General features: G+C 61.5%; 2 protein-coding genes across 3 annotated transcripts in view; one reads left to right on the top strand and one right to left on the bottom strand.

The window, feature by feature from the left end:
• The window catches only part of RASSF4 (Ras association (RalGDS/AF-6) domain family member 4), a 21,431-nt gene extending 6,301 nt beyond the window's left edge, over positions 1 to 15,130 (top strand). Inside the window, exons 4-11 of one of the 2 annotated variants that reach the window (XM_014537464.1) lie at positions 6,298 to 6,437; positions 7,436 to 7,524; positions 8,104 to 8,261; positions 10,152 to 10,253; positions 10,638 to 10,689; positions 11,256 to 11,377; positions 12,083 to 12,180; positions 13,834 to 15,130. In XM_014537464.1, coding sequence (XP_014392950.1) covers positions 6,298 to 6,437; positions 7,436 to 7,524; positions 8,104 to 8,261; positions 10,152 to 10,253; positions 10,638 to 10,689; positions 11,256 to 11,377; positions 12,083 to 12,180; positions 13,834 to 13,894 — 822 coding nt within the window. In that variant the 3' untranslated portion in view covers positions 13,895 to 15,130. The remainder of the gene's footprint in view (positions 1 to 6,297; positions 6,438 to 7,435; positions 7,525 to 8,103; positions 8,262 to 10,151; positions 10,254 to 10,637; positions 10,690 to 11,255; positions 11,378 to 12,082; positions 12,181 to 13,833) is intronic. The other variant, XM_014537463.1, reaches the window with a different exon arrangement.
• Positions 4,058 to 5,443, bottom strand: LOC102247679 (chromosome unknown open reading frame, human C10orf10). The gene is made up of 2 exons (XM_005856584.2): positions 5,217 to 5,443; positions 4,058 to 4,732 (listed from the first exon to the last, which is right to left on the bottom strand). Exon 2 carries the CDS (start codon positions 4,703 to 4,705, stop codon positions 4,091 to 4,093), a length of 615 nt encoding a protein of 204 aa, XP_005856646.1. The 5' UTR covers positions 4,706 to 4,732; positions 5,217 to 5,443; the 3' UTR covers positions 4,058 to 4,090.
• Positions 15,131 to 15,540: the final 410 nt, after the last annotated feature.

The following is a 15,540-nucleotide window of genomic DNA, read 5'->3' as shown; positions in this document are numbered from 1 at the left end:
GATTAATCACAAAACAATATGTAATTATATATGTGTTTTCCGATGGTCTTAGGCAACCCCTCTGAAAGGGTTGTTCAACCCCCAAAGGGTCGCGACCCACAGGTTGAGAACCGCTGCTCTAGTGGGAGCCCCGATGCCTGCCTGGTTCTGCAGCCCCCGGGCCAGGCAGTGTGGTCCTGGGCACAGGGGTTGGATGAGTAGCCACAGGACGGGGTGAGTGGGGCTGAGCCCCGTGTGCTGGGCAGTGTGGACCCGCGCTGCTGAGTGAGGAGCGGGGCCTCTTCGGTTCTGGTGCTGGCGGCCGGGGCGCGAGCTCTTGGCTGAGCCCTGGTCCTCAGCTCTGGGCCATTCAGGGATTGATCTAAGGTCCTGGGGGTTCCCACACCTGCAGCCTCACCTGGGGACTTGTTAGGACTGCAGTTCTTACCTCCGTCCTCCCCCAGGCCCGCTGTGGGAGAAGCTCTGCATCCCCCGTGCATGTGACGGCCCCCGGGGACCCTGAGGAAGGCCATTCTGAGATCACTGGTCTGAGCGCTTGGTGTTGGCACGTGGGATTCCCCAGGACAAACCCCTCCGTAGGAACAGCTGTGTGGGGAGCAGGGCTGGGGAGCTGGGGTGCTGGGAACCCGTGCCCTGTGCTTGTGTGTGACCACGTCCACGTGGAGACATGGGGGACTCGCAATGGTGGCAGCCCCGGCGGTGGGAAGTTTACATCCCGCAGTGGGGGTTTTCATGTTCCAGCCCTAAAACTCGTGTGAGGGTCTGACTTGATCTCCCTGGAGCCAGAGTGTACTTTTCAGGAACCTTCTGCAGCCTAAACCAAGGGGTGCCAGTCCGAGGGAGTGTGCCTCCTTGGGAGGTGACAGCCACCAAAAAGTGAGGCTGCAGGCGTGGGAGGCCTGGGGTTCCGACACTGGAACGTGTGGCTGGTTCCTGGGACACCACTTCCCCCCACCACCCAGCAGCCGGGCCTCTGCAGTTTGGGGTGCCCAGGTTACTCGTGGTTCAGGCCAGTGTCCCTGTGGGCATTGTAGGCCCTGAGGTTGGTCAGCCAGGTGCCAGGCACTTTGCCTCTTTTTATTTTCTGTAACACAGAGGTTTGCAACAAAGGAGCCACCATTTTCCAGACAAAGGGATGGAGGCTCCCACGCTTAAGCCTCCAAGGCAGGCTACCTGCAGAGCGCAAGGTGCTGGTGTGGCTTTGAGGCCACCTTCGCCAGCATCGAGCAGGGACACCCACCTGAGCTGCCCTCCAGCCGCCGAGGGCTCAGCACCAGGTGCACCTCCCAGGGCCATGGGGGCCCTGAAGAGACCCCTCCCTTTTGTCACCCGGCCTCCCCTGGAGCCCTGGTGGCCCCAGCGCTACTGTTGGGGGCACCTTCTCCTCTACGGTCCCACCGGGTGCATAGAACTTGGAGAGAGGAAGGTGTCAGTGGTCAGGGGCCGGGGCCCATGGCTGGGGCACGTGTTTGGAGAGCTGGGTGTGCGGGACTCCCACTGAGGAGGCCACAGCACTAGCTTCCTCTGTGGTGAGCCTGGCCTTCGGGGTCATTGTGCTTGTGCGACAGTGAAGAGCGGGAACAGCTGGGAGCAATCTGCCTTTAAAGGCAGCAGAGCATTCGCTGGCGTCTCCAGAGGAAAACGGGCCCCACCTGTGGGGAAAGTCTTCACTAATGAGTGTGTGAGCCAGAGGCAGCAGGACCCCATGTCCCGGTGGGTGCTGTGTGGCCCCTCCAAGAGCTGTCCTCCCACCCAACCTTGTGCTCAGCTCTCGTGGGCTCAAGGCTCCCCCTGGTGGCCTGACCAGGCAGTGAGCCCAGTCCCCATCCTCCACCCCCAGCCGCCTGCTCGGCCTGAGAAAGGCCAGGAGGGGCTTCTGACAGACCACTGCACCACTGCGCCCCCCACCACCACCACCCCCCCGGCGGGCGAGCGCCGGGAGGAGTTCCCCCCTGCCGCCGCCCTGGGTGCGACAGTGTGTCCTCCCTGCTCCGACCGTGGGTGGGAGGAGAGAGAGGCTCTACCGGCCCTCCCCCTCGAGGTCCTTCCCTTCCCCGAGGCTGTCTGTGCAGGAGGGTGGACGCTGCCTGCCAGAGCCCCTGCCCAGCCCTTCCCTCTGGCTGTTATTTTGGCACCTTTTGAAAGTGCCATTAATTTCTTTCACATTGAGAGGTGTTCGCAGAGGAGACCAGAGCCCTGGGTCCCCTCACCGCTGCCTGACCCCCCACACAGCAGCGTGGCTCCTGAGCTGGGGGGACTGGCCAGGTCATCCTCCGACCCGCGTTCCTGCCGCTTCGTGAAGGGGCTGAGTGAGGCTGAGCCCAGTGCGCCCCCGGGCACCCCCTTGGCAGGGCAGCCCTCGCGCCCCCTCCCAAGGGCGCTCTGGCGGAGGCCCTCCCACACGTTCTTGCCGGACAGTCAGGAACCCCAAGCTGGAGCCGCACGGAGTGACTGATGCAGACATTTGTATGCGGTGCTTGCGACTCCATCTCCAAGTGGCTGTCCAGTCCCCCTCCTCTCAGGTGTGAGGGCAGGTGTTGGTGTCCCCGCTGAAAAGATGGGGAACCTGAGAAATTGCTGGTCTGAAACTTTCTCTTTTGAATGTATGGTTTACATTCTGCCGCCCCACAGACAAAAAGATTTAAAAGTCCAAACCAATTTAAAGGGAGCTTTAAAAAAGGGAAGAGCCCCAGCTGGCTTGGCTCAGTGGATAGAGCCTCGCCCTGCGGACCAAAGGGTCCCGGGTTCGAGGCCGCTCTCAGGCCTCATTGCAGGCTCCTCCCAGGCCTGGGCCCTGGTCAGGGCTCCTGCAGGAGGCAACCAATCAATGTGTTTCTCACACATCGATGCTTCTCTCTGTCTTTCCCTCTCTCTTCCGCTCTCCCTAAAAATCAATGGGAAAATATCCTCAGGTGAGGATTAACAACAACAACAAATTGTTTTTAAAGAAAGAAAGAAAAGAACGTTTGATGGTCCACAGAGCGAGGAGGTGGGGGAGGTGAAGCAGGCTGTGGGCTCGGCTGCAGCTCCGCTCAGTCCTTCTCTCCTCTCTGTCCCCTCCCCTGCCCGGCCAGCCAGCGCTGCCAGCCCAGGGAGCAGGTGGCCGGTTCTCGGGTCTGATCCTTTTGGTTCTCTGATGCCTCACCTGCCTCTCTGAGAGGGAAACCCTCCCTCTCCCCTAGTCTTCACCTCACCTCCTTGCTTGCCCGATGCCTCGAGGAAATGGGGTTTTGCCTGTCTCTGGGGCTCCAGGAATGGCCCAGGCTGACCTGGGCCTGAGGATATGAGGAGTGAGCCCTGCCCCCTGGACTTGTCTGAGAACAGGGTAGCCAGACAACACCCTGCACTTCACCCCCCACAGTTGAGGTCCCCTGGGTGGAGGCAGACAGGGGTAGGGATGAGCAGGATCAGCTGGTGCAGTCACTTGGCATCCGCAGGCTGAGCTGGTGCAGGTTCTGTCCTGGCCCTCAGTCTGGGGAAAACTCTCCTGATAATACAACAGGACTTGTGAACTGGAGCCACTGAGGTACCCCCGATACCGCCATGACAGCGCCCCTGAAACAGTGGGGCTACTTGCTGAGACCACGTTTTCCCTTGGGGCTCATGGAACCTGGGCTCTGAAGCTGGGTCAAGGGACTGACAGGAGCGCACCCAGGGCCTCGCTCGGAAACCACTGGGGGGTGAGATCTCGCTTCTCCTCGTCCCCCAACCTTGTTTCCCACACAGGCAGCAGCTATGTGTATGGGCTCCGACATGTGCCCCATGACATGTGTGACTTTTGTCTCATTTGCTCATCGGAGCAGCCAGGAGGCAGGTTCCATGGATGGTCCCCTTCTGCCATGAGGAAACCGAGAAACTATCCACTAATGGGCCCAAGTGGTCAGCAAGGAAGGAGCAATGTGCGTGGGACCCGCAGCACAACATCCCGGGAGGGAGGCTGTCACTGCTCGGGGTAGGGTCCCAGAGCAGGCAGCCCCTCAGAAACTCGTTCCCTCCAAGGCCTGCCAGGGCAGTGCCCACCGCGGGGGAGGCAAAGTGGAGAGGTGACGCGGCCAGCTTGCTCTGTACAGAAGCCTTTATTGGGGAGGGGTCAGAGTTCATGGATCACCGGGAGGTGCAAATAGAGAGTTCTGAGAATGCTGCTGGGGCGCGAGCTTGGCGGGGAGGCTGCGGCCCGGATGGGTTGCCGGGAAGCACGGGAGCCCTGGTGCCAGTCCCTTAACGGTCCCACCGGACAGCGCCCCGGTGCCCTGGCATCATAGAGCTTCCCTCTGGGGCACCCCCCGGCCTTGCTGCTCTCCATCTCTCTGTGAGGACCCCAGGGGTCCGCAGAGGGACCAGTCCTCCTTGGCAGGTCCCTGCGTCGTGGCTGCTTTTCCTGGGACTCGCCAAAGAGCCAGCCCAGGGGGTCAGCAGTGTTTGGGGGCTGCTGGCCGCTGAAGTGAGTGGTGAAGTCCTGGAGGGACCCGGGGGAGCCGCTCTTCTCACCGGCCCGGGCTTGCCAGGGGCGTCTGCTGGGCCGGGCCCTGGCTGCAGCCTTGGTCAGCGCTGAGGTGGGCTGCGCCAGCTGACAAATGGACCTCCTGTAGTCATCCAGGCTCGGGGAAGCCAGGGGGTCCTGCCTGGGCCCCCCAGGCAGCACCTCCTCCCAGCTCTCCCGGATTGTGGGCAGACGGGCCACAGAAAGCAGAAGCCGGGACCTCATGGCTGCCGACGGCTGGGAAGCAGCCACCTGTGGGGTGACAGAGAACTGGGGTGAGGGTCTGCCATGCCCCTCCTGCCCCCCGCCCCAGCTGAGGCTGCCTGTGTGAGTTTGCAGAGCCCCTCCTCTCTGCTAATGTTAAAGCCCATGCGAATAAGAGAACCCAGCCTAGGACTGCAGGCGGAGGGAACTAGGCTTACAACCAGACTCTGCCCCTTCCTGACTCGGGGACCTTCGGCAGTGTCACCTCTCCAAGCCTCTACTTACTCTCCATAAAACGGGGTTGTAGGTATCTGCTTCACAGGGGCGTGTGGCGTGAGAATCACATGAGTGGCAGCTCCTGTGAAACCCTTTGTGGTATAGAGCCCTCTATAGCCAGTCACTGCCACTGGCTGCTCCCCGTCTCTCACCCTCCCTGAGGCTGGGCAGGTCCCAGGCTGAGGACTACCCACCCGGGAAGACACACAGAGCCATTTGTTTCTTCTCAAACCAGGGGGCAGGGGCTCTCTCTTACCTGTGGCCGAGGGGCCCTGGGGGTAGCAGGGATGCGGAGGAGCAAGGCCAGGCTCGGGAAGCCCCACGAAGTTGGGGGCAGCGGATGCAGGCCCAGCGGTCGGACCCCTGTGTCCGGTGACAGATGGTCGGGATGAGGGTAAGGACAGTGTGCCACCCTCTGTCCAATGTGCCACTGTCCAGAGCAGAACCCTCCTCGACTGTCTGGCAAACCCAGAGGCCCCTTCGCGGCTTTTATACCTTCCCACTAGTCAGCTACTGTCACGAGGCCCAAAATAGCCGTCAGGGAGGCTCTCAGGAAAACAGCTCAGGGCGGGCCTGGCCCAGCGCCCACCAGGAGCAAGTGTTTGTGCTGTGGGAGGCGCTGGAAGTGTTTACTCTGCAGGGCAGGGGCGGGGCGGGCACCGCTGCCGGTCACCTCAGCCCAGGCCGGGAGAGGCTGCCCTGGGGGCTGCTACCACCACCTAGAAGTGTCCCCACTGTGGGTTACACCAGCCCCTGAGCCCCAGACACTCCAGCCTAGAGCCAGAGCGGCGGAGCCGGAGCCTGCCACCCCCCCTCCCTGCCCCCCAGGAGGCCCTGCCTGGAGGCGGCCGAGGCCTGCTGCTTAAGCCTGCGCCAAGGTGACAGTGCCCACCCTGGCCTGGGACCAAGGCACCCAGGGTCCTGGTTTTACTACTTCCCAGATGTAATACTTTCCAGTGGTGACATGGGGCTGTGACCCGGCACGGTGCGGGTGGAGGGCGCCCTATACTGCGCTGATGTTGGTGCGGCCGCGGCTCCCAGACCGCGTTTCCTGGCTGCTGTGTGGACAGCGGCTGGGTTCCCATGGGACACCGTCCCAGCCACTCTGTCCCCCGCCGTGCCCCTGCCAGGTGTGGGCCAAGCAGGCCCCATCTGGCTGGCCTGGGCTTGCACCTAGGTTTCCCCAGGGAGGTCCCCAAGGAGGAGGGTGCATGTTGGGGGGTTTGAGTGTCCAGGGAGTTCCATGTCCGAAGGGCTGGGTCCCGGGGGACTGAGGGAGGCGGGCAGTGACTCCGAGGGCCGGGCTGGGGCAGAGGCTGACTGTGCAGGTCCCACAGGAGGAAGGAGCTCTGGTCATCGAGGGGCTCCTCAACATCGCCTGGGGGCTGAGGCGGCCCATCCGCCTCCAGATGCAGGACGACCGGGAGCCGGCGCCTCTCCTCGGCCGCCTGGACGCCGGGCAGCTCAGCTGCCGCCTGTGAGTGCTGGGCTCGGGTGGCGGGGTGGCCTCCGTGGCACCTGGTCAACCTGAGCTTACTGTTTGGGGTGTTGAGGGGCAGGGGGGATCCTGGGCCTCAGGGCAAAGCCTGCTCCTGTAGGGGGCACAATAGTCCGGCTCAGCCCTGTCCCCTCGTGACAGCGTCAGCCCACAGCCTCCCCTGCCCGCGGCAGCCTCGCCCCAGGGGGCTCTCTCTAGATGGCAGCCGAGGCGCTGCCCTCCTGAGAATGTCCCAGGGTCCATCCCGCCAGTTGTGTTTCTCAAACATCTGCATGAGCCACCTGGTCTGCAAAGAGAGGGCTATAGATCTCACCTGCTACTGCTCTGCTTTTATTTTAATATCAGAATTTATGTTTGTAAATTTATCAACATTTAATGTCATCATTTCCCCCTTCAAATATTCAAATCAAGTCGCTGCTGCGAGGACCCTCAGCACCTTGACCCACTGGCGCACCCGCAGGTGTGCCCAGTCACGCGTAGCAAATTCCGAGCAGCACAGGCTTAGCACGAAGCTCATTCAGATGGGCTTCCCACTCCCTGGGGCTTGTATGGCCACGTGCGCAATTAGGGGGCTAGTTCCCATCGCGCCTGTTCCTTCGCCAGCCCAGAGGCCCAGGGGTCGGCCCCCTGAAGGTTGCCCTGCCCGGCTCTCCCCAGGCCTGAGGGATGCCCGAGCCCATGTGGCACGTGGCAGAGGACTCTGCCCACCTCCGCCTGGTGGCCCGGTGCCCACGAGCACTGGGGTGTCCCCGTGTCCTGCAGTGGCAAAGCAGAGCCACAGGGTCCTCGGAACAGACCCCCCTTTGCCCAGCAGACACTTGGCCATACTGTGCTTTTCTTTCAATATTTATGCTGACTCTGGTGTGAAATCCCAGCCTCCACTCAGCCTGTCCGGCGTCTGGCCTGTGTGCCGTCCACACAGGCAGCTGGCCCTCTAGGTTACTCTTCTCTGCCGCATCGTGCTCATGTCTTTCCAGAAAGGAGCCGCTTCTGCAGGGTGGCACTGCCCAGCAGCCAGGCCCTCAGCCCTCCGAGCACAGGCCTGAGAGTGCCAGCGACAGCTCAGGTAAGCGGCCTGGCGGCCGGGGCCTGGCTCAGCCTGGTGGGAGGGGGCTTGGCCCGGGGTCCCGCCTCTGAGAGCAGCTCTGGGGAGTAGTGAGGAGCCCCACTTGTCCTCAGGAGCAACACAGGGTCCTCGTCGACTCCTCACGCAACAGGAAGGGAGCGGGGGTGACGTGGTTCGTTAGTGACCGGCCCCCTCACGTGCAGTGTTATCGGAAGAAGGAACGATTCGCAGAGGGCCCGGAGCCCTCCTGGCCGGGGCCTCGTCCTCACACTTGGGGTCCATAACTGCCCCCCTGGCCTCCGTGCCCCCCTCATACCCAGTGAGGGACCTGTTCAGAGCAGGGGCTGAGCTGCCAAAGACCTGCCCTGGGTGCCCGGAGACGAGGCCCACAGCTGCGGCGCGGTGATGTGGTCGCACAGGTGGTCCTTTCTGGGGGTCACCTTTCCTGCTGGGACCCGCCTCCACACAGGAACAGCGTCACAGCACATCTGAGGCCACGCACACCACGCAACCCAGCACAGCAGTGCCCTGTCACCGGTGCTCCACCTGGGCCTGACCCTGCCTCCCTTCCCGCTGCAGGGCCCCTGGAGGAGGGCGAGGAGACCCCACAGCTGATGCGCACCAAGAGCGACGCAGCCTGTGTGATCCAGAGGAGGCCCAGGTGCCGCGCACCCGGCGAGACCCAGAGGACCCGGCGACACCGCTTCTCCATCAACGGGCACTTTTACAACCACAAGGTGACATCCCGGCCTCGCCTCCGCCCGGGGCCCTGACGCTGACCACAACCAGCCCCAAGCACAGGCAGAACCCCGGGGCCTGCCACACACCAGGATGGCCACGTCAGTTACCCTCACCACCCAAGCACAGGCAGAACCCCGGGGCCTGCCACACACCAGGCAGGATGGCCACGTCAGTTACCCTCACCACCTCCCTGTGTGCAGGTGGAGAAGCGGGGTCAGGGCAAGCCCAGAGTCCCATCAAAATAACGTCCCAGTTCCTGACCCCAAAGCCTGTATTTTTTTCACCACAGACTCACTGTCCATCCACTCACACGCTGCGTGGATGTGGTGCGAGTCTGTCTTTGGTCTATGCAGGTCTTCGTTGGGCAGTGTTCCCTGAGGTTCATCTGGGCTCAGTGTCCTGGGGACCATGCACCTTGCTGGCACTTTGCTGCGCGAGTGAGCCGGTGAGGTCGAGGTGTGCCAGGCACGTGCGGCTGTGTCAGAGAAAGCGCGCTGCCCCTGGTTCCCCGCACGCAGCCTTTGTCCCAGCGTGTATTGTACCAAGCTCAGGGAGTGACATCATTCCGTAAACACACTGAACGGCAAGAGGAGAAGCTGGTTGTTACTGCAAAGGGCACGAGTGGCAGTTTGGGTGAGGCCTGGATGGAGTGTCCTGTGACAGGCACATCCTGGAGCCCTGGGAATGGAGCAGGGCCTTCCAGTTCGAGCAGCAGCCCAGGAACCAGTGGGAGGGGAGAGAGGTCCCGGGGTCAGCTGCAGAGCAGCAGCCCGGGCAAGGCCTGCCCGGAGCCATTCAGGCCAAGCCTGGGGTGGCCTGGTTCTCAGGATGAGGACGTCAGCATGGCAAGCGGACAGGACCCTGCTCTGCTCTCGGGACCTCCCAGCGCCCCCCACCCTCCTGCTAGGGTGCAGGGAGTGTTGAGGGGCAGCGGGCTAGCTTTGCTCCGCCCAGGAAGACCCAGGACGGCTTGAGAGTGCCATTTCCTGGAGGAGTGAGCTGACCCGGACTGAGCTGAAGGAGAGGTTAAGAATGGGTTAGCTGCCAAGGCACTGCATGCAGTAAAGCCTTCTAAGGACTCGGGTGTTCTTTGCGTCTCTTTCCCTTGCAGTGGTCGGCTCCTCTCTTTATCCCATACTTCCCGGGGACCAAAGGCCTAGGCTGCTTCTGTAGCCCAGAGTCATTCCACATCTTCTCTGTGGAGAAAGCAAGTCCAGTCTGAGCCTGGCTCTGGTACTGGGACCAGCTGGGGACACACAGCAAGTCCCAGTTACCTCCCGAGGAAAGCTGAGCGAGGGCCAGACAGTAGAATGTGCGCATCTGAATCTGGGGAGTGGGGCGCCCAGGAGTGGGGTCATCCAAGGGGGTGAAGCATGGGGCTAGCTCAGAGCACGCTTTGTGGGGCAGCGTTTTTGAAAGGTTATTCCTGGGCACCGGTATGTGGAATTATCCAAAGGGCCGAGCCTGGAAGGGGAAAGTGGGAAGCTGGGGCACCACTGCGAGAGTGGAGTGGAGTGGAACTCGAGAACTCTCTGCCTTAGAATCAGCAAACACCTGGTGCACTGATGGATAGAATGGGGAGGGAGAGGCCGGTCCCCCGTCCCTTGTGAGTTACTCAGCCCACTGATTCCGAGGAGCAGAGGCTGCCCTGGTAGCTCTGCAGGCGTCTTTCTCAGTCAGACGTGAACTGTCCCAGCCTCCCCGCATGTGCCCAGGCATGGGCACGGCTGGTATGTGGGTCTGTGTGTGAGATCAGGCGCCGGTGTTCCCAGAGCCCCGTCCGCCTGCTGCTCCGCGCTCCTCAGCACATGGCTGACAGTGCGCCCAGGCCCTGAGAGTGCCAGCCCAGTCCCCGGCCCTGCCTTGACCTCCCCCTTCCTGTGCAGACCTCCGTGTTTACACCTGCGTATGGGTCCGTGACCAACGTGAGGGTCAACAGCACCATGACCACCCTGCAGGTGCTCAGCCTGCTGCTCAGCAAGTTCCGGGTAAGTCTGGCGTGAGCGCCTGGTCCCCGAGCGGGTGGTCTTCCACTTCCAGCTGTTGCTGCGCCAGGGGTTGGCGACGGGAGGGAGGGGGGCGGGGGGGGAGTTGTCTGTGGGCCTGGTCCCCGAGCGGGTGGTCTTCCACTTCCAGCTGCTGCTGCGCCAGGGGTTGGCAACAGGGGAGGGGGGGCGAGTTATCTGTGACCCCTGGTAGAAGGTCTAGCAAGGTTTTCTCTGCTGAGCTGGGCTCTGGGGTTGGAAGCAGAGTTGGGTGGGGCAGGTGGTCTGAGGATCTATGTGTGTGGCCCCGGGGGTGTGGTTGCTGCCAGGAGTCCCTCTGTCTCTGGTCTTGGAAGCCGGGTCTGACTTCAGTCTCCGCCGCTGCAGGTGGAGAACGGCCCCAGTGAGTTCGCACTCTACGTTGTTCACGAGTCGGGGGGTGAGTGTCGGCCTTTGCCCAGATATAAAAACAGAAGACAGGCTCCCACCACGTTCCTTCTCCGGGGGCTGTGTGGCTTGTGTGGCAGGCACAGGGCAGCCTGCCCTCCTGGCCTTGGGACCCACTGTGCCTGCACCCCGAAGCCTCTCCCAGCCCGACCAGGGCACACTTGTCCCTTTGAGAACCCCCACTTCCCGCCATGGGAAGCTTCCATCCTAGCTCACTTACTGGGAGGGCTGGGGAGGGTTACCGGGGTCTGCGAGCTGGAGTGAAGCCCTCAGCCCTGAGCAGTGCAGTGGCCGAGCCTGTGTCCTCTCTGCAGCCCCTGCCCAGCACCGGAAGGCGACTGTGGGCCCAGCCTCCCAGGTCTGCTTTCCTCCCCGCTCCCCTCCCGGGAGGGTCCCTGCCCAAGTGGGTCTTTGTGAATGACATGGTCACACACACTCAGGGCCATGGTCTCAGCCAGGCCTGGAGCAGGGCCCCTGCGGCCCCTGACGGCTGTCGTCCATCCGGGAACAAGGCACTCATCATGCCCCCTGAATTTTGTACACCACCTTTCTTTTCAGAGCGGACAAAATTAAAAGACTGTGAGTACCCACTGATTTCCAGAATCCTGCACGGGCCCAGTGAGAAAATTGCCAGGATATTCCTGATGGAAGCCGACCTGGGCGAGGAGGTGCCCCATGACGTGAGTGGGGCCGCGGCTTGGGAGGCCTGCTCCTGAGGGGGGGCTGGCGGACAGCGTGGGGGCTCTCAGGGCTCCAAAGGTGTCCTTGGCCGCAGCCCTCTTGGACGTGGTCTCCAGGGACCGCGTGGCTGTCCCGAAGGGCCCCACGCGAGGGCGATGATGGCTCCAGCGCAGCCCCACCCCTGTGTGCCACCACCAGCACCATGGGCTGTCTCAGAGGGAGACGTTGGTTCCAGGAAGCCACCCCTGTGCTTTCCCCGGCAGGTGGAACCTTTTCCTTCACTACAGTGTTCCGTTGTCACTGCACTAAAGGTCCACACAGGGTTTCTGAGCGAGGGCCTGGCTGGGCCTGTGGACAGGCAGCTAAGTCCACAGGCATCTAAGTCCACAGGCCAGTACAGTTTGATGCCACTGTATGAAACAGTGTGTCCCCACCTGCACCCCAGACAGCACCCCGTGCGCCTCTGATCACTGTCTAATGCTTTTCATAATACTTGGCTTAATCTTTCCTCCCAGGGAGAGTAGCTGCCTTTGAGGGAAGGGTCCCCCGCCCGCCCTGGAGCACACAGAGCTGGGGGTGGGAGGAGGGCAGCCACCTCCATGGGCGTAAGACGTTGCTGAATTGGACCTATGGAAACCCTGAGGGGAAGAAAACGTTTCTGGCTTCTAATTTAAAGCACAATAAAATGTTCTTGGATTTTCTAGGTTGCTCAGTACATTAAGTTTGAAATGCCGGTGCTGGACAGTTTTATTGAAAAATTAAAAGAAGAGGAGCAAAGAGAAATAATCAAACTGACCATGAAGTAAGCAGCACTTAAAGGGCCAGTCGTGGGCCCTGTCCATCAGGCCAGCCTGCAGGGTAGAGCATCCAGGGCCAGTGCTTAAAGGGCCAGTCCTGGGCCCTGTCCATCAGGCCAGCCTGCAGGGTAGAGCATCCAGGGCCAGTGCTTAAAGGGCCAGTCCTGGGCCCTGTCCATCAGGCCAGCCTGCAGGGTAGAGCATCCAGGGCCAGTGCTTAAAGGGCCAGTCGTGGGTGCTGACCATCAGGCAAGCCTGCAGGGTAGAGCAGCAGGACCAGGGCTGGGAGAGCTCTCTCCTCCAGACATGCCAAGTGCCCTCGCATGTCTCAGGGAAGCCTGCCAACCCTGGCTTTCCAGCCAGGCCCTCTGGCCCCCTGCTTGGCATTGATACCAAGTTGGGTGGCAACTTGCCAAAATAGCAGGAGGCAGCCCAGACCCCCATCCAGCACCTCACCAGATGGGAGGGACACAAGCTGCTGAAAACCAGGCAGCAGAGTCAGGCAGGAGCATGGGTGGACCCTGGGCCAGGGCTGGGAGTTCTGCCGCTGATCCAGCTCTGCGCACGGTCAGCCTGCTCGGGGCTTTCGTGCTGGCGGGAGTCTGAGCCTGCGAAAGGGGCGGTTGTTATAACTCAGGTGCAGGGGACCAGTGTTGTGTGTTTCCTTCCACGTCCCGCGTGGAGTAGGGTTCGGTACCTGAAAGAGGAGGCACAGCAAATAACTGAGTGGTTCCTAGATTAACTGGGTGGTGCACAGCCCTGAACTTTGCTAGGACTTTCAAGCCCTGACCTTTACTAGGACTTTCAATGGCTACTAGCTTTTGGGGGGTTTCTGTCTAAACTCAGCTAGTGAAGACAATGAATGGACTCCGGCAGACCAGTTCAGTGGAAAGGTGAGCAGGTGTCACCTGGCAGCTCCTGGGGAAGCTACACAGGCCCAGCTGTGTGAGGTTAGCCAGGTTACATGTCCCTCTGCAGAGCCAAGCATGGAGAGGACACGTGCGAGGTACCATACCAGGGCCAGAAACAGAGTCCCTCTTAGAAAGGGAGGGGTGGGGCGGGGGCGGGCTGCTCACTGCTAGGGCCTGAAGTTGAGGACTGGCTGGGATTCTGGCTGAATGATCCGTGGAAGCCACCCCCACCCCCGCCTCTCTCCCCCACACTTCCATCTGTGCAGCCGAGCCCCATGTGGCCAGTCAGCAGGGTCACTGAAGGATTTGGGACCTGAAAAGGCCCTGGGGCCACCCAGCCAGTCTTTTCAGGGTGCAGAGAGGAAACAGGCCCAAGGTGAGGAAGCTTGCAGCACAGGTGACTGCAGAGCCCAGGCTTGAACCCAGGGCTCCGATCCTGGCGCTGTGCTCTGTCCACTCCAGCACGCGCCTGTCCATACCGGACAGTCTTTGGAAAGGAAATGGCAGCATGTAGCTGTGAGGTTGGCAGTGTGTGCAGCCCTGTTTGCCTGCCTCTGGCAGCCCGTGGTCCCACAGGGTGTACGCCTGGCTCTTCCCTCCTGGCAGAAGGCAGGCGGTGGCACTAATCAGCCAGTCAGGAGCCCTGTGTCTCCTGGCCCAGGCACCTGCAGCTCCCGGGCTCTGCTCCCCTCCCCTGCCCCGTCCCTTGCAGTGTCAGTGAGTCTGCTTGGCTGTGTCTCCCTCCAGGTTCCAAGCCCTGCGTCTGACGATGCTGCAGCGCCTGGAGCAGCTGGTGGAGGCCAAGTAGCCAGCCAGAGCCCGCCTCTTCCGAAGCCACCAGCAGCCAATGCACACCCAGTGCCTGCGAGCGGGCCCTGACTGGCGGCCCCACCTGAGGAATCAGCACCTGTCTACCTGCCTAAGTACCACGGATCCCACATCCCTGGTTCTTATCTCCAAGGTGAGCACTCGCAGGACCCAGACGCTGGCCTGAGTAGCAGGAACTTGCTGGTGGGGTTTCCTGCTGGTTCAGTGGGAGCTGCGTGAAAGGTTGCTCTGGGCGTTGAACAGCCCTGGCACTGACACCTGCCACTGGATGGCATGGCTAGTCCTGTTCACGCCACACCTCCTGCTTAGGAGAGCAGTGCCTACCGGAGCCCCGGGAGCTGGCTCAGCCCCGCAGGGCCCAGCCCCGTCCTCTGCGTCCACGTGAGCCACCTTGTGCTGCGCTCAGGAGCTCTGCCGGGAAGGCAGGGCTGCCTGCAGGGATGGAATGTGCCTACTCCCAGCATCACTTCACCGTGGCGTCCCTGGCTCCTGGCCTCCAAACATCTGATGTCACTCCGTGAGCCTCACACAACCCAGCGCGCCGGAGGCAGAGGCGGGGCAGGAATAAGACCATGAGCACCTCTTCTCTCTGCAGCACTAACTCTAAACTTCCTCCGCAAGACCTGAAGGAATTCTTATAAGGAACTCACTGAGGAGGTGGCCCACATGGCGTTGGATGTACGACACCTTGTGGGAGAGTCCGGGGTCCAGGGGCTGCGGTCAGCGGCTCGAGAAGGACGTGCCCAGACTCCGCCACACTGTCCCTCTCTGGGCTGCAGCCTCCATGCAAAGTACTTCCCTCAAAAGCGTGCGATGAGGAGAAATGTCAGTCTGCGGAGAAAGGGCTTTGAATTCATTGGGGCCCGACACTGAACCATATGGGTTGGTTCAGCTGATGGAGAATTTCTGGAAGGAATAAGAAGTCTTCTGCAAAACTATGCAACAGTTTATGTCAGTCGTGTGTGTCAGCAAGCTAAGACCAAATTCGTTCCCCACTGCCGGTGGGGGGCAGACTTAAAGGGAAGAACCAGCGAGGCCTCCAAATGCAGGTGGCGAGACTCCCCCTCCTTCTCAGCAGCGGCTCCTCGGCGGCAGCACCCACAGGAGCAGAGCTGGGGAGCGGCCAGGCTGCGCAGTTTGCTGTCTGCGCCCCTTGGCAGCGCGGTTTCCTAGGTGCTCAATAAAGGTGTGCTCCACTGAGCTGGAGGAGGCAGGACCACGCCTTCTTTGTGCTTATGTGTGTCACCTGACCCCCTGCTGTATTTCTGAGACTCTTACCCTGGAGAGTGTGTGGCTGAATTTGGCAGATGAGCCAGAGCTGAGCCCCATCACTGCCCATGCACAGACATAACTCCTACATTTTTGTGCATATCCTGGGGATGGGTGTGGGGCCTGAGGACAGAGGTGGCTGCAGTACATGGAGGAGGGGTCATCATTGTGGGTGTCTGTGGGTGGCCTGGCCGGGGAACGTAGGGTCACCCCAAATCACAGATTCTCAGCATCAGGAATCTTCCAGGTACGGGCTCAGGTGGGTGGCGGTAAGGCCAAGGCGAGGGTAGAAAAGAAATCCAACAGGTCATTTTCCTCCCCAGCCCCTATTTACAACCTCAGGTCTAGTACAGCTGC

Source organism: Myotis brandtii, unplaced genomic scaffold (assembly GCF_000412655.1).
Source record: "Myotis brandtii unplaced genomic scaffold, ASM41265v1 scaffold1032, whole genome shotgun sequence".
NCBI classification, from domain to species: domain Eukaryota; kingdom Metazoa; phylum Chordata; class Mammalia; order Chiroptera; family Vespertilionidae; genus Myotis; species Myotis brandtii.
The sequence above is the reverse complement of the archived record's forward strand: the minus strand, read 5'-3'. Positions and strand labels throughout refer to the sequence as shown.